At 47.6% G+C, this 21,079-nt stretch overlaps 1 protein-coding gene across 1 annotated transcript; it reads left to right on the top strand.

Annotated features, from left to right (window-relative positions):
• Nucleotides 1-6,238: 6,238 nt before the first annotated feature.
• OASL (2'-5'-oligoadenylate synthetase like) lies at nucleotides 6,239-20,900 on the top strand. Its single transcript, XM_068989874.1, has 4 exons — nucleotides 6,239-6,430; nucleotides 12,605-12,896; nucleotides 13,750-13,925; nucleotides 20,877-20,900. The coding sequence occupies exons 1-4, from the start codon at nucleotides 6,239-6,241 to the stop codon at nucleotides 20,898-20,900; spliced, it is 684 nt and encodes a 227-aa protein (XP_068845975.1).
• The last annotated feature ends 179 nt before the right edge of the window (nucleotides 20,901-21,079 follow it).

Genomic DNA, 21,079 nt, shown 5'->3' with positions numbered 1-21,079 from the left:
TGGTTTTCCCTCCTTCTCAGTCCCCCACACCCGTCCCTTGGGATCATTTCCTAAAACAAGTCTTATGCAAATCATTGTCTCAGGGTTTGCATTTAGAGGTATACAAGTGAAAAGAAAACCCTTCTTTATGTATCTTCCTCCTTCCTAAACCTAGCCCACACCCTTTCTAACCACTGTCTCTTCCTCCACCCCCATAGAAACGTGCTCAACTGGGTGGCCTTTTGACAAACCATAAAATCAACACACAGTCTGAGACAGACTGGGACCTGGGACACTTGGCTCCAGTGCTCGCACCTGGACACACCTCTCCTCAGGCAACGAAATACAGCAAAACTGCAGAGGGCTGAAAATAACTGCCTGCGGGTGCAGTTGGGGGAAATGCTGGACCCAAAGGTCAAAAAGACCCAACTGCCTCTTTTGAGGAGCCTGGAGCAAAACCAGGGTACTGCCCATTCCACCCCACTGTCCCTGCACACACCACTGCCAGAGGGGTGGGCAAAACACCCGAGCCACCCCGCTGGCCCGACCCCTGGACACACCCCTACGCTCGCCCCATATGAGGAAGACACGCGCCCATCCCCCTTGGGGAGGAGTAAGCCAGGGAACCTGTTGGTGTCATTTCATTCTCCTTCACCACCCCCGCCCCGCAGGTTTGCTCCCTGGGTTGGGAAGATCCCCTGGAGAAGGAAATGGCTACCCACGCCAGTATTCATGCCTGGAGAGTCCCATGGACAGAGAAGCCTGGCGGGCTATATAGTCTATGGGATCACAAAGAGTGGCACGACTGAGGCAACAACACGCATGCACAAGGACATATCTATTTTATATTTGGCTCCAAAGTCACTGCAGGTGGTGACTGCAGCCATGAAATTAAAAGACGCTTGCTCCTTGGAAGGAAAGTTATGACCAACACAGGCAGCATATTGAAAAGCAGAGACATTACTTTGCCAACAAAGGTCCATCTAGTCAAAGCTATAGTTTTTCCGGTAGTCATGTATGGATGTGAGAGTTGAACTATAAAGAAAGCTGAGCGCAGAAGAATTGATGCTTTGAACTGTGGTGTTGGGGAAGATACTTGAGAGTTTTTTGGACTGCAAGGAGATCCAACCAGTCCATCCTAAAGGAAATCAACCCTGAATATTCATTGGAAGGACTGATGCTGAAGCTGAAACTCCAATACTTTGGCCACCTGATGTGAAGAACTGACTCATTGGAAAAGCCCCTGATGCTGAGAAAGACTGAAGGCGGGAGGAGAAGGGGACGACAGAGGATGAGATGGTTGGATGGCATCACTGACTTAATGGCCATGAGTTTGAGCAAGCTCTGGGAGTTGGTGATGAACAGGAAAGCTTGGCATCCTTCCATGGGGTCAAAAAGAGTCAGACATGACTGAGTAACTGAACTGAACTGAACTGATATCTATCCTACAGCACAGAAAGTGAAAGTGAAGTCGATTGGTCATGTCCGACTCTTTGTGATCCTATGGACTGTAGTCTACCAGGCTCCTCTGTCCATCGAATTCTCCAGGCAAGAATTCTGGAGTGGATTGTCAGGCCCTCCTCCAGGGGATCTTTGCAACCCAGGGATTGATCCCACATCTCCTGCATCTAAAGCATTGAAAGTGGATTCTTTACCCACTGAGTCACCAGGGAAGCCCTTTAAATGGAGTGTAATTCATAAAACTATTGAGTCACTTTGTTGTATACCTGAAGCCAAGACAGCATTGTAAATCAATTATATTTCAAAAAAAATTTTTTAAACTAAGATGTCAAGTCTGAATGTTCACTGCTTGAATAACTTTTCTATTTTGCCTTGAACCTCATTATCTGTCATTATAAACATTGGACAAATGTTTAGAATCCCAGTTTATTGTTGACCACCATTTGCAAAACCGCTCTTGTCATTTAAACCATTGTAATATAGGCCTGTTTAAGGACCAAGCACCAACAAACTTGGGAAATCTGGATATGTTAAGAATTTATGTAACTAAAAATGTGATTTTCTCCATTTAGAGTTAGCCAGTTGTAACGTTTACACTGAAATGTGTCATGACTGAGGGTTTTCATTTTATTTGTCCACAAATGGTATTTAAGACACTAAACAGACTTTACCTCACCACTTCGTCCAGTTCACAGCCTGTCTCTCTCCATCCTTTCACAACAAAGTTCTTGAAAGGGTTATCTCCATTCCTGGTGTTCATGCCCCTCACCCAACCTACTACTCAACAGCCCCCCAACCTGGCCCGTGCTCCCCGCTCTCCCTACAGCGGAACCATCATGATCACCGGCAGCCTCTTGGGTGCATCTCAAGCCTAGATTCCTGAACTCACCAGAACCATTAAGCAATATGGACACCTTTTTGAAGCTCTCTGGCTTAAACAGCTGCCCTTCTCGACCTCCCCGCTTTCCATTCCTCCTTGTACCTTCCTCTCTTTGTTTTTGCTTGTTTTTCACCTGGGGTAGAGTTGCTTTACAATATTGTGTTGGTTTCTGCTGTGCAACAACGTGAATCAGCTATAGACATTCATATATCCCTCACTGTTGAGTCTCCCTCCCCCCCTCCCGCCACTCGCGCTCATCCCTCCCATCTAGGTCATCGCAGAGCGCAGAGCGGAGCCCCCTGTGTTATTCAGCAGGTTCCTACTAGCTATCTGTTTTACACATGGTCGTGTCTGTATGTCAGGCCCAATCTCCCAATTCATTTCCCTCTTTTACCACTGCCCCCAGCCATGCCCGCAGGTCTGTTCTCTACCTCTGGGTCTCTGTTCCTGCCCTGTCTCTATTCCTTCACCCATTACCCAGATACCCAAGCCAGAAGGATGATAGCCATCCTGTCTTCTCCCTCACCTCCTACCTGTAGTCACCAAATCCTGTCCTCCCTTCCTTCAACGTAGACCTAAAATCCCACCCCTTCTCCCACCTCCAGTGCTTCCAGCCGAGTCCAGCACACCTTCCCTGACACCTGGGCCACAGCTCAGCATCCTGACATGTCTGCCTATATCTATCTTCGCCCCTGCAGTCCACCCTCCCTGCAGAAGCAGCCAGGCCAATCTGCCCAGAGTGGCAACCTTTCCTCTGGTCTCTCGTCTGATTTGCCACTGTCCTCGGGACAAAGTCAGCACAGGTTTGCCTGACATTTGACCCAGTGGGTCACTTTCTGTTTCCCAGAACAGTGTCTCTACTTGGCTATCAAGATACACTCCTGATTTTTCTTCCACCTCCCTCGATCTGCCTCATTCTTGTTTACTGGATGCTTGCATTTCTCCAATATTATTAAGTGTTCCAGGGCTCAATCTTTAGTCCTTTTCTCATCTTGTTCTACACTCACTCCCTTGCTGAAGTCATCCAGACTCATGCCTCTAAATATGTCTTCGCTGCGTGCCTATGCTTAGTCACTCAGTTGTGTCCGACTCTTTGCAAGGTTATGGTCTGTACCCCTCCAGGCCCCTCTGTCCATGGGATTTTCCTGGCAAGGATACTGGAGTGGATTGCCATTTCCTTCTCCAGGGAATTTTCCCAGTCCAGGGGTTGAACCTGCATCTCCGGCATTGCAGGCAGATTCTTTACTGACTGAGCCTGCAGGGAAGCCCCCGTGATGTCTGGGATTCACTTCCAAATAACACAAGAGGGGAGATGGGGACATCATTCAAGAAAGACTGTCTCTAGATTGGGACTTCTCTGGAGGCCCAGCAATCAGGACTCTGTGCTTCCACTGCAGAGGTTCTATTCCTGATTGGGAAATTAAGATCCTGCAAGCCACATAGCCACACACACACACACACACACACACACACACACACACACACACACACACAAATGGGCAGAAGACCTGAATAAACATAAAAAATTGTCTATAGGTTGATAATTGTTGAAGGGGTTCCCTGGTGGCTCAGATGGTAAAGTCTGCCGTCAATGTGGGAGGCCCAAGTTCGATCCCTGGGTTGGGAAGATCCCCTGGAGAAGGAAATGGCAACCCACTCCAGTATTCTTGCCTGGAAAATCCCGTGGACAGAGGAGCCTGGCAGGTTACAGCCCATTGGGTCGAAAAGAGTCGAACACAACTGAGCAACTTTACTTTCACTTTGATAATTGTTGAAGTGGGAGGTGACGCATAGACATTCATTATATTCTACTTTTGTTCATGTTTGGAATTTTCCATAAGAAAAATAAATAATACCACTTCTCCCTCCCTTTCGCTGCTAATATTCTGATCCAAGCCACCACATCTCTTGTTTGGACTGTTGCAGTAACTTCTTAATGAATTCTTGCTCTGCTCTCACCGCCTCTCTCACCCTCTACTTTTAATCTAATCCTCCCACCGGGAGCCAATGTGATTCTGTAAAAAGTCCGACCATGTCCCTCTTCTGCTTGGAACTCCCCCATGGTTCCCCATTTCATTCAGTGTGAAAGCTAGTTGCTCAGTCATGTCTGACTCTTTGCCACCCTATGAACTGTGGCCTGCCAGGCTCCTCTGTCCCTGGGATTTCCCAGACAAGAATACGAGAGTGGGTAGCCATTTCCTTCTCCAGGGGATCTTTCTGACCCAGGTATCAAACCTGGCTCTCCTGCATTACAGGCAGATAGATTCTTTACCATCTGAGCTACCAGGGAAGCCCATTTCATTCAGAGTAAAAGCAAGAGTCTTAGTAGTCTTCAAGATCCTACACAATTTGCCCCCAACTCTGTACTACTCAGACCTCATCCCCTCCCACTTTCCCCCCGTGGTCATCCCATTTCCATCACACTGCTTTTCTTCACACCCACCAGGCACACTGCTACCACGGGGCCTTTGTACTTGCTGCCCCTTCTCCCATTATTTCCTCCGACGTACATCCAGCTCACTCTTTGCCTCCTTCATGTTTTGCTCAAATATTTGCTTTTCAGAACTTCCCTAACCACCTTACTTGAGACTGACCTCCCAAATACCATCACCCCTCACTATCCACACATGTGGAATGGCAGATGGTTTAGTCGCTAAGTCGTGTCCGACTCGTGTGATCCCCATGGAATGTAGCCCACCAGGCTCTTCCATCCATGGAATTTCCCAGGCATGCACACTGGAGTGGGTTGCCATTTTCTCCTGCACGGGATCTTCCCAACCCAGGGATTGAACCCATGTCACCTGCATTTGCAGGCGGGTTCTTTACCACTGAGCCACCTGGGAAGCCTCACTAGATGTGTAGTAAACTAATAATAATACTTGCATATATTTTTTGCTTTTGGCCGTGAAGCATGTGGAATCCTAGTTGCCCAGCCAGGAATTAAACCCATGCCCTCTGCATTGGAAGCACAGAGTCTCGACCACTGGACCGCCAGGGAAGTCCAATATGTACATTTGCTTAATACTTTCCCTTCTAAATGTTCTCAGGCTTAATCCACACACCCTAAGGGATAGGTATTATTACTAAACCCATTTTAAGGATTATTTATGTGAAGGTCAGAGTGACACCCCACTCCAGTACTCTGGCCTGGAAAATCCCATGGATGAAGGAGCCTGGTAGGCTGCAGTCCATGGGATCGCGAAGAGTCGGACACGACTGAGCGACTTCACTTGCACTTTTCACTTTGATGCATTGGAGAAGGAAATGGCAACCCACTCCAGTGTTCTTGCCTGGAGAATCCCAGGGATGGGGGAGCCTGGCGGGCTGCCGTCTATGGGGTCGCACAGAGTCAGACATGACTGAAGCGACTTAGCAGCAGCAGCAGCAGCAGCAGCAGCAGAGAGGTTAAGAGTCTGACAAAGGGCAGACTGGAATTCCAGCGTTTGTACTGGGGACCCTAGAATTCCCATGCTTCTGCTCAACCTAGAGCAGGTCCCTGCTCTTTGTCAGCCTGTTTTGGATGACAACGTAGGGCGATGGGATTGGTGGATACCATCCAACTGGGGGAGTTGCCTCTTCCAGGGCCATCCTCAAGCCAATGTCAGTTTGCAACTTATAAAAAGAAAACTAACAGTTGAGATATGAAACCTGCCACAGGAAGGGTGACTGAAAGCCACACCCATTAAGGTGGCACCTGATCTTCCAGTCATCACTCAGTGTCTGAGGCATGCCAGCCGCAGTACACAGCCTCAATAAAGAGGAGCCCCAGGTCAGCCGGACACCCTTGGTTTCCTCTCCACTCTGGTCCTTTATTCCACAGGGTACTGGAGAGGAGTGTCCTTAAAGAAGGGGGCGTGTGCCAGCAGCTAGGTAGGTGCATAGCTGTATACCTAGCCGCCAGTGGTACTCTCAAGACAGATGGCAGTATCCCTGGAGCTGTTTGATACCCCAGCTTCTAGGCTGAACTCCTTTGTGGCTCAGTGCCAGCCTAACATCAAGGAGTGGAAAGAAGACGTGGTGAAGGCTGTGCGGTCCATGGAGAAGTTCCTGAAGGAGCAGCACTTCCAGGGGGACCATGGGCTGGACCAGAAGGTGCTGAAGGTGATCCAGGTGGGACTGGTCCCCTCCATTTCCCAGCCAGGGCTGGGCAAAACCCAACCCATGGGTCCATGTCTCTGAAGATGCTAGGGCCCTCTTGCCTCATTATCTCTAGTCTATGCTACTGACATCTCAAGACACAGCATCCCAACACACTGCTGCCTGGAGCAGGGCAAGTTGAGTAAGGAAGCTGATAATAGCAGCGTACATTTTGGATGCACTTGCCTAAGCCCTTCTCAGGTACTGTCTCTAATTTGTACACCCTCTGAGGTGTGCACTAGTCTTCCCAGTTTACAGATGAGCACAATGCAAACTCAGTGACTTAAGATCTATAATGGCTAAATGCTACGCAAGGTCTCTGGTTAAATCTTGGTGTGAATGGACCATCCGGAGAATATAATTTGGGAACAATTGGGAAAATTTCAATATGGCCAGAATGTTGGATTTTATATGTATATATATGGGAATTTTTTTTTGAAGTGTAATAATTTTGTGGTTGTGGGGGCAAATGTTCTCTTTGGTTGGACATAAATGCTGAAGTATTAATGGACAATGGTCCTCAGTTTCTGTAATTTATCTTATTATTATTATTTTTTAAGATTTTTGGATGCAGACCGTTTTTCAAGTCTTGAATTTGCTACAATATTGCTTCTGTTTTATCTTTTGGTTTTTTGGTCTCGAGGCTTAGTTCCAGGTCAGGGATTGAACCTGCATGCCCTGGCTTGGAAGGTGATGTCTTAACTACTGGACAGTCAGGGAAGTCCCTGTAATTTACTTTAAAGTGGCTTAGTTGAAGCAAACATGGCAAGAAGTTTAAACTTGTTGAATCTGATGGGGCGGAAGTATAAATGTTCTTTGTTTTCTCTTTCTATTTTTATGTTTACAATTTTTGATAATGGAACTTTTTTTTTTTTTTTTTAATGGAAGATCAGGGAGGTGAGGACTTACTGAAGGTCACACAGCTGGTGGTGAAGCTGGGATTTCTTACTCCACTCTGGGCTGCCCTCACTGAGCCTTATTTCCCCAAAACCCTTTCAGCAACTGCCTCTCATCACCTCTGGTCCTAACTAGGATAATACTCCAAGAGGGTCAAAACTAGAAAGGTGTGATGAGAAAAAATGACTTTTGAGGTGTGATGAGGAAAAACAAAAAAACAATTTTCTTTTTCTGAGTTGCTGCCTAGGTGCCTTACAGTATGATGATCCTGCTAACACCAAAAGTCCAGAGTCTGGACCTTTAGATAAATTTTGGGCACCCTGCAAGTTTATGCTTTGCTTCTCCTGGTGCGGCCTTTTAAAATAACCAGTTATTAGGCTTCACCGGCGGTCCGGTGGTTAAGACTCTGAACTTCTACTGCAGGGGACACAGATTCGATTCCTGGTCAGAGAAATTCCACAAGCCACACAATGCAGCCAAAAGAAATAACGAAATGTTTTTTTAAGTTTTTTTTAAATATAGAGTCAAGATGGATTTTTTAAATTAAAAAATAAAATAAAATAACCACTTGAAAGTTAAGCCTGCAAAACGTTAGTAACCTCTGCCCCAATCACCTTGTAAGAACTGGGTGCTTTCTACCCTGTTCTGCGTCCTGCTGAATTGTGACCTGGGGAGAAGGCCTGCTCTCTCCCCAGTTCACTGAGTCCCCTTGCTTCTGGGATCTGTAAGTAATAAGCCTTTTTTAAAATTAATTTTTAATGAATTTTTATTGGAGTACAGTTGCTTTAGAATGTTAGTTTCCGCTGTACAGCAAAGGGACGCAGTTATACCTACACGTTTATCCACTCTGTTTGACATTTCCTTCCCATTTCGGTCACCACAGAGCGTTGAGTAGAGTTCCCTGAGCTGTACAGTAGGTCCTCGTTAGTTATCTGTTTGTATAAGTAATAAATCTTATGACTCCACTTCCTCTGTATGGGTATACTGAAACTGTATCTTTCCTCTAAATGGCCCCGTGAGTTTCATTACCCTACAGGGGAGCTTGCTGGGGCAGCTACCTGCCCATATGGGTGGCTTGTGCCCCCTCATTCATCAAGTAAAAACCTACATATTCTTAAATTTATTTATTTATTTTATTTTTGGCTGCACTGGGGATTTTGTTTTGCACCAGGGCTTTCTCTAGTTGTGCTGTGTGGACCTCTCAACCACAGTGGCCTCTCCAGTTGCAAAGCACAGGCTTTAGGCACACGGGCTTCAGCAATTGTGGCGCAGGGGCTCAGCTGCCCCACTGCGTAGGGAATCTTCCCGGACTAGGGATCGAACCGGTGTCCCCTACATTGCAAGGCAGATTCTTAACCACTGGACTACTAGGGAAGCCCTTCATGTTCTTAATTCAATCTACCAGTTTCAGCTTCCCAACATGAAAGGTCCTGGAGGCAGACAGTCTCAGCCAATCCTTCCTGTAAACACTAAGGAAACTGAGGCACAGAAAGGGTGAGAAACTTTCCACGTTCACACAGCAAGCTGGTGGTCCAGGCAAGACTAACACTAGGACTCCTGACTCGAAGCTCAGTGCTCTAATTCTGCCTTTAGGAGCAGTCACTGCAGGGAAGGGTTTAGAAGCCGCAGGCCCATGTTACTTTTTAACTCTCATCCCCAGCACCCAGAGCCTGAAGCCATGTGATTTAGAAGTGAGAAACCATACATTTTGACACGAGGCATGGGCTTGACTCTTGGCTTCTTCCCTCACTAGCTGGGTGACCTTAGAGTCACAGTCTTGTCTCTCAAACCCTCAGTCTTCTCATGTGTAATTGGGATGACATCACCGGCATCACAGTGGGGGTGGGAGGCAAGGGTTCCCTAGTGGCTCAGTGGTAAAGAATCTGCCTGCCAATACAGGAGACTCGGGTTCCATCTCTGGGTCAGGAAGATCTCCTGGAGGAGGAAATGGCAACCCACTCCAGTATTCTTTTTTTTTATATGTAATTTTATTTATTTATTTTTGGCCATGCTCTGGGTCTCCATTGCTGCATGGGCTTTCCTCTGGTTGTGGATACCAGGGGCTACTCTCCATTGCAATACACGGTTTTCTCATTGTGGTGTCATCTCTTGTTGCAGAGCACGGACTCCAGGGCACACCAGCTTCAGCAGTTGTGGCACGAGGGCTCGGTAGTTGCAGCTCCCAGGCTCTAGAGCGCAGGCTCAGTAGTTGTGGCATGTGGGGTTAGTTGCTCTGTGGTATGTGGGATCTTCCTGGACCAGGAATTGAACCTGCGTCTCCTGCATTAGCAGATGGATGCTTTTACCACTGAGCCATCAGGGAAGGCCCCCACTCCAGTATTCTTGCCTGGAGAATCTCCATGGACAGAGGAACCTGCTGGGCTATAGTCTATGGGGTCACAAAGAGTCAGACGCAACTGAGCACGCACCCACACCATCATCATCATCTGTCCCTCATCAACCAAATAGAGTGGTGCAGGCTAAATGATTAGTCAATGTTCAAAAACAAAGGCATTGTTATCAACTTTTGCTCGAGCTTTCTTCTGGGCCTGGAGCACCAGTATGACTCCTCCCAGACCAAACCCACCCCACCCCACCAACCCTGAGAATAATGCAGATGGCATGGGGCAAGTGAGTGGGACAGAAGGATGTCTCAAACATGAGTTTTGATGGCAGCAAGTGATATTAACCCAGCCCTCAAATCCTGCCTGCAACTTTCTCCAATCTTGAAACGAATAAATTATAGAGACACCCAAAGAGCAATGGCCATTGAGAAATTAGCACTCTACTTGGGCTTTAAACTCTCTTCCCTCCCATGAAAATCTGGTGAGCTGTGCTGGCCCATATGAGTGAATGCTTATCCTTGGGTTGGAATAGGTTTGGACTGGAGCACATCACACAGCCTGTTCTAGAATGTTCTCCCTTCTCTGCCTGTATTTTCCCACTGGGAAAGGTAGGAAGGGAACAGCCTTCAAGGGGTTGTGGCTTTCATCGGCACACAGAGTGCCATCCCCAGTGCTCTCACATGGGGCAGAAATGCTGACTCTGAATGCAGGTGGGAAAAGAAAAATGGAAAAGGAAGAGGAGGACTTCCCTGGAGGTCCAGTGGTTAAGACTCCCACGCTTCCAATGCAAGGGATGTGGGTCTGATTCCTGGATTCCTGGATGGGGAACTAAAATCCTGCATGCCACATGGTGAGGCCAAAAACAAAGGAAGAGGAAAATAAAGATGGCAGACTTCTCTTCCACAGACGCAGGGCCTGGCACGTAGACGTGGGTCACTGGCAATAAAGAGGCAGATGAACCACACCCTGTGTTCTGACCCTCTGTCTGACTGTGGCCATGACTCCTGGCTATGAGTCCATGGCAAATCTGTTAACCCCCAATTGCCTCCTTTTTTTCGTCTGTACAATGGGGATAATTATCCTAGTCCCTCCACCTCAACTGGGCACTTCCCGATGGCTCAGCAGGTAAAGACTCCACTTGTAATGCAGAAGACACAGGAGACTTGGGTTTGATCCCTGGGTTGGGATGATATCCTGGGGATGGAAAATGGCAACCCACTCCAGTATTCTTGCCTGAAAAGGCTCATGAACAGAGGAACCTGGCAGGCAACAGTCCACAGGGTCGCAAAGACTCAGACACGACTGAGAGACTGACACACGCTGCCTCAATTAGTGAGACTGAGGATTAAAAGACTGTTTGTATAAAAGGCTTTCAGTGGTACCAGACACAGTGAGGGCTCAGCTGGTGGCAGCTGGGTCATAGTCAATGTTCAATGATTCCACCCACCAGCAGAGGTAACCCACCTGAGGTCTGATACATCTGTGGCAATTCCACCTCTCGATCCCGAGTGAGAAAGAGAGAAAGCCAAAGAGTTGGGGGCCTTTGTATACCAGAAGCAGCAGGACTGGAGAGCAAGTCCAGGATCTCAGAACATCAAAAAGACCCCTTCAAAATCATCCAGCTCAGTCTCCTTCAATTCAGATGGGGAAGCTGAAGCTCAAGCAGAAGACGTGATCTAAGTCAACTCGAGAAAGAGAAGGAAGAGAGCTATATGGCTGACTTCCTGTGTAATCAGCACCACGGCAAGCCCTTGACACAAATAGTCTTACCAAATCCTCCCAATAACCCAGTGACTCATGTGCTGTCGTTACTCTGAGATGACTGATGAGGAACAGGGGCGAGAGGGGAGGTCAAGATTAGGCTGCCCCATTCCCCAGCCCATGGCTCTTATCCACCAAGAAATCCTGTGCCCCCTTTTTATTGAGAAAAAAAAATTTTTTTTTGCTGAGGTATACGTGCTTTACAATGTTATGTTAGTTTCTGCTGTACAAAAAAGTGAGTCAGCCATATGTATACATATAGCCCCTCCATCCTGAACCTCCCTCCCATTCCTTTCATCCCACCCAGCTAGATCACCAAGGGCATGAGTGTGTGCTAAGTCACTTCTGTCGTGTCTGAGTCTTTGTGACACTATGGACTGTACCCTGCCAGGCTCCCCTATCTATGGGATTCTCCAGGCAAGAATACTGGAGTGGTTTGCCATTCCTTTCTCCAGGGGATCTTCCCAACTTAGGGATGGAACTCATGTCTCCTGCATTGGCAGGCAGATTCTTTACTACTAGCGCCAACTAGGAAGCCCCTAGGTCTCCACAGCCTTTTTTAATGACATAAAATTATGTCACTGCAGGAGATGGTAAGAGACACAGGTTCAATCCCTGGATAGGGAAGATCCCCTGGAGGAGGGGCATGGCAACCCACTCCAGTATTCTTGCCTGGACAATCTCATGGACAGAGAAGCTGGGCGGATTATACAGTCCACAGGGTCCCAAAGGGTCAGACACGACTGAAGTGACTTTGCATACACACACAGAGCACAAAATTATTCAGACCTGCCCCTCCCACCCCCTAGAATCCTCTAACTGCCACCCTGTAGAGGACGATGGTTTCCTTGGAGTGGGGATCACTCTGCAGATAAGGCTGTGTCTCAGAAGAATGACAGTGGAGTAAATAAGAAACATGGTTGTGGAGTCTGGCTGCCTGGGTTTGACACATCCACTGTGTGACCCTGGGTGATCAGCTTGCTGTCTTGACCTCTCCACTTTCCTCCCCTGTAAAGAGGTGATGTGGGTACTTCCCACCCATCGGTGAGGCAGGTAACGATGAACGGGATCATCTGTGGGAGAGCCGTAGGGATTTCCTGGTCCCGGCAGTGGCCTTGGGGTGATGGGACTCTGTGTTCCACAGGTGGGCTCCTTCGGGAATGGCACGGTGCTCAGGAACCACGCGGAGGTGGAGCTGGTGATGTTCCTGAGTGGTTTTAGCAGCTTCCAGGAGGAAGCCAGCAACCACAACCACCACAAGCATGTTCTGAGCATGCTCTGTGAAAAGCTCACGGATTGCCCAGATCTGCTTCACCTCCAGCCCCAGAACCTGAGGCTGGTCCACGGAGTCACCTCTGCTGTCACCTTCACCATTCAGACCTGGGAGATGGAAGAGCAAGTCACTGTCACCATCGTGCCGGCCTACAGGGTCCTGAGTAAGGGAAAGCCCACCTGACTCGCACACCTGCCCTCCCCAGGGGGAGGACCCACAGCTCCTTCACCTCTCCTTTGTGGCCACGTGCAGACGCCTGCATGCACCCATTCAACCCATATCCCGTGCTGGGTGCTGGGCATTTCAGCGACTGAAATGCCTGGGACTGACTCAGCTCTGGCTATCCTTGTGGTTCAATGGGGCAAACAGATTTATCAAGGAATCACGCAAATAAATGTATGATTGGAGAGGAAGGGAGAGAGAGTCAAGGAAGGGAAAGCATTAGAGCAACCCCCGGGGTGACTCTGGAACACTTACCCTGGGGGTGGTTGTTTCCCCACGCTATATATAATAGTTTGCGTCAGCTAAACCCGAATTTCCAATCTATCCCTACCCCACCCATCCGTCTCCCCCTTTGGGAACACAGGTCTGTTCTCTATATCTGTGAATCTGTTTCTGCAAAACTCACTTTTCATTCTCCAGAAGGACAGTCAAGAAGGCAAGCCTTTAGTCTCTCAAGCTTTGTGGTTCCAGGCTTCCCTGGAGAGATACTCAAATGAATTAGCAGTCTCTCCCCTGAGAGCTTCCCCACTGGCTCAGCGGTAAAGAATCCGCCTGCCAATAGAGGAGACATGAATTCGACCCCTGGGGTCAAGAAGATCCCCTGGAGGAGGAAATGGCAATCCACTCCAGTATTCTTGCCTGGGAAATTCCATGGACAGAGGAGCCAGGCGGACTATAGTCTATGGCGTCACGAGGAGTCAGACATGACTTAATGACTAAACAACAAAACCCTTGAGGACTTGTTAGCAACCGGGGCTTTCTAAGCCCTCACTGTCTCCCCTTTGCCTCCTCAGGGCCTTCTGTTCCAAACTTTCACCCCTCCCCAGAGGTCTATGTGAGACTGATTAAGGCCTGCCATACTCTTGGACACTTCTCCCCATCCTTCAGCGAGCTGCAGAGAAACTTCGTGAAATACAAGCCAACCAAGCTGAAGAGCCTCCTGCGGCTGGTAAAACACTGGTACCTGGAGGTGAGGAGGCTGCCTGATGGGGGCAAGAGCAGAAGATGGGGGAGGGAGGGGAAGAAAAGGCAGGAACCAGACTTGTCATCAGGGGGATACTGTGAGGAGGGGTAACGGTCGTGGGGAGGGAGAGGAGTGAGTGAGTTGCCTGTTTTATGACAAGCTACTTTTTAGATTTCACATAGGATGTCTTCATGGTACCAAGGGTATTTCCAAATAGCCAGATGAGCAGAGTCATCTCCGCTTATGAAAGGAAGACTCAGAAGCAAACAAAAAATGAGAAAGAAAGAAAAAAGATTTCTTATTTAAAAAAAATTGGTGAGAGTCAGAGTTTAGACTGGTTTAACCAAAAAAGAAAAAAATAGTAGTTAAAGATAAAAATCAAGATACTATGAAAGTTTGTTTTAGTATGTTTATGATGGAAAAATAGCGTTTTCTTACATAGTTATCACCTCAACAAAGGTTGTGATGTATCTTCATATATTAGCAACACCAAAGTCAAGAAAGAAATTGGTTTTTTCGGCCAGTCAGTCACTTAAACAGGAAATGATCCAAAGTTTTGTGGATCTGAAGAGCTAGAACTCAAAAGAATGACCTGTTTGTTTTGTTTGTTTGACTAAGTTTTCAAAGTGTTTTCTTCCTGAATATAACATGCACATTGATTGGCAATGTCCACAAGAAAGCATGCCAGCTTTACTTCTATAGCCCTTTCTCTGTACAAGTCTCTGCCTCTAAGGGACTTCTCCAGCGGTCCAGTGCTTAAGACTCCGAGTTTCCACTGCAGGGGTATTGGGTTCCATCCCTGGTCAGGGAACCATGGTCCCCACACAGCCTAAAAACAAACAACCTTTAAAAGACTCTGCCTCTAAGACAAGATGTTGGCTGTATATGTTTTTTTTTTTTTGAAAGTTTGTTGACTCAGTGTTATTCATTTGATGTTTTCTTTTATTTGAGAATTTTTATTTAGCCAAGTGTTACAAGACGTGTTGATCAACGCTCAAGGACACAAAGAGTTCATATTATACGTTAAACAGAACTAGAGTCCTGTAATGCTAAAAAGGTTGTCAGTTCATTTTTATCTGGAGAATTTGTAACAACCCAGGAGTTGTCATTTACCATCATGATTCAAAAGTATTTTTTGATTCTTACCAGTTCATCCAGTGGGGCCAAGGAATGTGTAAGTTAGATTCTCTAGGTTTTATTTGATTTCACCAAATCTTAACTGTAAGAAGATCACTGATCTCAGAGATGTCCAAGTTTGTGTATGCTCATGCACAAAGTCATTTTTTTTAAAAAATTTTGATATGTCAGTTGGAATGCTATATCATTTAAGTCTGCACTATGTATAGCCATATACTGAGGGTGAGTGAGTGAGTGAAGTTGCTCGGTCATGTCTGACTCTGTGACCCCACGACTGTTGCCTACGAGGCTCCTCCATCCATGGGATTTTCCAGGCAAGAATACTGCAGTAGGTTGCCATTTCCTTCTCCAATACTGAGGGTAGGAGATAAAGAAAGAAAGCTTTTTTTCCCTGCCTCATATAGCCATCAAAAATAAGAACATTAACCTGGGTAATTGATTCTAATGTTTTTTCTTTTTGTTTTTTAATTGAGAGTAACAGTAAAACCAACTCTAACTAGCTTAACCAATAAAGAGAATTATCAGCTCATGTGCGAAAACCTACAACGGTGGAGAGAGCTTCAGGCACTGTTTGGTGAAGGCTCCAGCTCTGTTTCTCTGTAATTCTCTTGTGTGTGCGTGTGTGCTAAGTTGCTTCAGTCATATCTGAGTCTTTGCGACCCCACGGACTGTAGCCCACTAGGCTCCTCTGTCCATGGGATTCTCCAAGCAAGAATACTGGAGTGGGTTGCCATTTCCTCCTCCAGGGGATCTTCCCTAACGAGGAATGGAACCGGCATCTCTTATGTCTCCTGCATTGGCAGGCAGGTTCTTTGCCACTAGCGCCACCTGGAACAGCTGCTCTTAATATTCTATGTCAACTTGGTCCCCAATCTGGTTTCCCTCATGGTGGCAAAATGGCCGCATCTGTTCCTGCCCTCACATTCACTTAGACTTCTCTTCTCTCAACCACAGAACAAAAGAACTAGATTTGACTCAAGTTGAGCCAGCTTAGATCACAAGGCATCTCTTGAACCAACCACTTGGCAAGGGGGAAAGGTTTATCCTCGTGATCCTGTCCAGTCAGGGCCAACCCTGGAGATGAGGATTGGGCCAATCGCATCCAAACAGCATGGCCACTAAAACAATGGGGAAGAAAGACATGCCTTTTAGAGAAGCAACCCCAACATTCACTACAGATTCTCAGCTATTACCGAGTCCTGGAGGAGCCTGGCGGGCTACAGTCCACAGGGTGGAGAAGAGTCAGACCCGACTTAGCAACTAAACAGCAACGATAACATAGTCCCCCAACACACACACAAACACATTTTTTTCTCTTTAGCTAAGAAGATTTTTCTTTAAAAGAAATCTCCTGGAAGCCCAAATAGATTAAAATAAGAGTTATTTCAGTTGGGGTGCTGGTGACAGAGCCCAATCTGCTGACTCCCTTTTCTCTCTTTTAAGTATTTATCTGTTTGCACCAGCTCTTAGTTGCAGCATGTGGGATCTTCTGCCTTCACTGCGGCAGGATCTCTAGCTATGGCATGTGGGCTCTAGGTTTCCTGACCAGGGATGGAACCTGGGAGCAGGGCATCTTAGCTATTGGACCACCAGGAAAGTCCCTGCTCACTCCTTGGGCTACTTCTTCATCACTCCATTCCGGAAGTTATGTCAAGTACAGTTTGAAACCCACTGGACTCACCCAGTTGCTTAATTTTAAGATGGGGAGACCCAGGTAAGGCCAGAGAGGAAAAGTGACTTGGCCAAGAATACGCTGCAGGTAGGTAGCAAAGCTGGGACAAGAACTTGGATTTTTCCAGTTTCGGGTCCAATGTCATCCTTTGAAGGAATCTTGGGGTCACTCTCTCTCTCTTCCCATGTCTTTCAACAGTATGTGAAAGCCAAGTGCCCTAGGGTGGAGCTGCCCCCTATGTATGCCCTTGAGCTACTGACCGTCTATGCCTGGGAAACAGGTACTGAGGAGAAAGAGCGTTTCAGGTTGGACAAAGGCCTGGTCACTGTGCTGCTGCTGCTGCTCACGAATATCAGCACCTCTGCGTCTACTGGACCAAGTACTACACGTTGCAGAACCCGATCACTGAGGACTTTGTCAGAAACCAGCTCAGAGAAAAGAGGTACTGGATGGTCGCGTGCCAGCCACATCTCAGAGAAAGAGGATTAAGGGAAAGGTGGTACCGAGTTTCCTGGGCGGGCTTTATTTTGTATATAAAATCACTACACATAATATATATATTTAAAGATCCATCTGTTTTACGGTTTGGCTGTGCTGTGTTGTTGCTGCACATGCGCTCCCCTACTTGCGGCTAGCGGGGGGCTGCCCTCTAGCTGTGGTTCAACAGCTTCTCCCTGCAGTGGCTTCTCTTAGTTACGGAGCACTGGCTCCAGGGTGCACGGGCTTCAGTAGCTGTGGCCACTATGGGCTTCACTGCATGTAGAATTTTCCTGGACCAGGGATCGACCCTGTGTCCCCTGCATTGCAAGGCGGATTCTTAACCACTGGACCACCAGGGAAGCCTGGGTGGACTTTATTAAGTAGAAAAGCGGATATCTCACCCCAACACAGCTGACATCTCAAGCTGATTGCCTTTCATATCGCCAGGGCCTTAGGGGCTATAAGCCTGTTCCTTATTCCTTGAGCTATCACTCCACTCTATGTTAATCCTCTTACCTTCAGAAGACCATTTCAGTGCTTTTTCCCAGCATGAGAAACTAAAAAAAACCATGGAGACCCAAGTTAAATCCCAGCTCTGCCGTTTTCTCATCTCTGTGAGCCTCCATTCCTCATCTGTAAAACAGGAGTTATTGTTGTTGTCCAGCTCTTTCGAGACCCCACGGACTATAGCTTGCCAGGCTCCTCTGTCCATTGGATTTCCAAGGCAAGAATACTGGAGTGTCTTGCCACTTCCTTCCCAGCGGATCTTCCCAATCCAGGGATTGAACCCATTTCCTCCACTGGCAGGCAGATTCTTTACCCATGAGCCACCACGGAAGCCCAAAACAGGACTAATTAGCACCAGCCATGAAGGACTCTTAGGATAGTCAGAGAAAATATACGTAAGAGGCCACTGTATCTCTAGCCTATGATAGATGCCAGCCAAATGTCCAGTATTGTAACACATGTTGCTTGTACCCGTTTGCATCCCCTGGGCCTTTACCATTTCAGGGAAGGTTGGCTCAACCTCCAGGAAGGTCAGCACCTGTGTCCCTTTGCCTGTGGGTTTTCAGCTTCCCTTAGTGACTGGTGGAGATTGGTGTGTAAATATCTCAGCTCCCTCCCATCTCAGATGGAGGGACTCTTTCTGGGTCGGGTGTTCTACACTAGTTCTCAGAGTCCAACCCCCAGCTGCTCACAGAGATAATCACCTTGATGCATATCCTTTATTGGCATCCTTCCCGTCCCTGTCTCACTTTCCCACTTGCTCTTTGGTGCTTCCTGGCACCTCCTTCCAAATAAATGACTTGCACTCAAATCCTCATCTTAGGTTTTGCTTCTGGGAGAACCCAGCCTGAGACAACTCTTTATGCTGGAAGCTTTGGGTCACTGTAAGCAATATCATAAGAATATTTATTGTTCCCTCATGTGAGTGTCAGGTCTTTATTTTTTTTTTTTAAACAAGAAAGAGTAACCAGGTCTCCTTATGAAAAGACAATTTATTGTATGGATGCCCAGAATATTGACCTGGGGAAAACCGTCGGGACCTGAGGCAAACTAGTATAGACTCCTCTTCTCTGTCATTCCCTCTCATGGCCCGTGTGCTTCCTGCCCCCTCTCACTGCCTCTGTTTCTCTCTCCATACCTGCCCTACTCCCCTCTTACTCCAAGGTGATGAGGAACATCCATCATTTCTGGTCCAAACTCCAGAGGGAACTAATTTGATTACTAGGCAGAGGCTCTGGAAAAGGCTTGCCTGGCAAATCCCACGGATGGAGGAGCCTGGTAGCTGCAGTCCATGGGGTCGCTTGGAGTCGGACATGACTGAGAGACTTCACTTTCACTTTTCACTTTCATGCATTGGAGAAGGAAATGGCAACCCACTCCAGTGTTCTTGCCTGGAGAATCCCAGGGACGGGGGAGCCTGGTGGGCTGCTGTCTGTGGGGTCACACAGAGTCGGACACGACTGAAGCGACTTAGAAGCAGCAGCAGCAGCAGGCAGAGGCTCTACCTTCCAGCTCACCTGGTGGGTCACTTGGATCAGGTGAGTCGAATCCACAGGACAGAGTGGCACTGCTCCCTGACTCCGTCAGGCAGGACCATTTCAGGGAGCCAGGGATGCTGGGGGTTGAAAGCATGGAGCCTAAAGTGTCCAGTTCATGTCACTAGCCTGCTAACACATTCTGTCACTTAGATAAAGTCTCAGCTCCTGCCTAAGTCAAAAGCTCCTGGGTACAAGGTCCAGGTCTTGGGACTTCCCTCGTGATCCAGTAATTAATGCTCCATGCTCTCAATGCAGGGGCCCGGGTTTGATCCCTGGTCAGGGAACTAGATCCCACAAGTCACAACTAAAAAGATCCCGTGTACCGCAGCCAAGATCCTACGTGCCACAGTGAAAACTGGCACGCCACAACTAAGACCCAGCTCAGCCAAATAAAACAAAAACGGAAAACCACACAAGGGCCAGGGCTTCATCATGGGCTTGACATCCAAGACCTATGGTCACTCCATGCATCCTCAGTCAGGTATTAGACCCCTTCAAGCCAATTGTCTTTAAAATATCTATTCAACAGCTACCTAGAGGAGAGACACTTGGAGGAAGCTCAATCTCCCCTCTGCTGAGGCAGAGGAGATGGATCAGAATCCCATCTTCAGGTTGGGAGAACCTAGGGAGGTCTGTGCCTCAGTTTTCTCATCTGTAAAGTGGGGAGAAATTATCATCATCACCACCATCATTGTCATACCTTAGAGAATTGTTGCAGGGATTAAAATAGATTACTTAGAGATTGACCCCGTGCCTCAGGAAACGTCAGTAAATGGTATCAGCAGTATTGTTTTTATCCAAAGCAATTCAGAAGCTCTAGGTTTGAACTCATTTATGTAGCCTGTTCAGCAAAGTGAAAGCTCTGAACTTAAGAGGCCCACACGCTGGTGTGGTCTGCCTGAGAGACCGGTATTCTTGTTCCGTCATGGCTTTGGGGGTCTCAACCTCTGTACACCTCAAAGATTCCTTACAAATACCTAAAATACACTCCCCAAGAGAAATTTACTTTAAGTATTTATTTATTTATTTTGACCACACTGGGACTTAGTTGTGGCATTTAGTCAGGATCTTCGATTGTAGTTGCTACCTGCGGAATCTTTACCTGCAGCATGCAAGATCTAGTTCCCTGACTGAGGATCGAACCCAGGCCCCCTGCGCTGAGAGTGCAGTCTTAGCCACTGGACCACAAGGGAAGTCCTGAGGAATTCTTGGAAACAGAATCCTCTTCATTCTGTTGCTGCTGCTGCTTCTCAGTCACTCAGGCGAGTCTGACTCTTTGTGACCCCACAGTCTGTAGCCCCCTAGGCTCCTCTGTCCAGATGATTTCCCAGGTAAGAATATTGGAGTGGGTTGCCATTTCCTCCTCCAGGGGATCTTCCTGACCCAGAGATCGAATCCAGGTCTCCTGAGTCTCCTGCATTGGCAGGCCGATTCCTTATCACTGAGCCACCTGGGAAGCCCTCATCATTCTGTTACTCTCTGGCAATATTTGTGGACCCTCTTGGACTGACGACCCCGGGCTCTGAACACAGCAGATGCTCAGATAATTGCTAAGAAGATTTCTTTCGGGCTTTCAGGTTTCCAAACAAGAAAGAACCTGGGCTCCCTCTCTCTGTGTTGCAGGCCCATCGTCTTGGATCCGGCTGACCCCACCTACAATGTGGCAACAGGCTACAGGCAGGATATAGTGGCTCAGAGGGCCTGCCATTGCCTGAAAGAGTCCTGTTGCTACGACAACAATGAGACATGCATCCCCAACTGGAAACTGAAGGTAATGTCTCCTCTCTGGCTGCCAGAGGCTAGAAGTTCAGAATGAGTTACTGGTG

This window comes from Capricornis sumatraensis, chromosome 17, assembly GCF_032405125.1.
Source record: "Capricornis sumatraensis isolate serow.1 chromosome 17, serow.2, whole genome shotgun sequence".
In the NCBI taxonomy this organism is placed as follows: domain Eukaryota; kingdom Metazoa; phylum Chordata; class Mammalia; order Artiodactyla; family Bovidae; genus Capricornis; species Capricornis sumatraensis.
The sequence above is the reverse complement of the archived record's forward strand: the minus strand, read 5'-3'. Positions and strand labels throughout refer to the sequence as shown.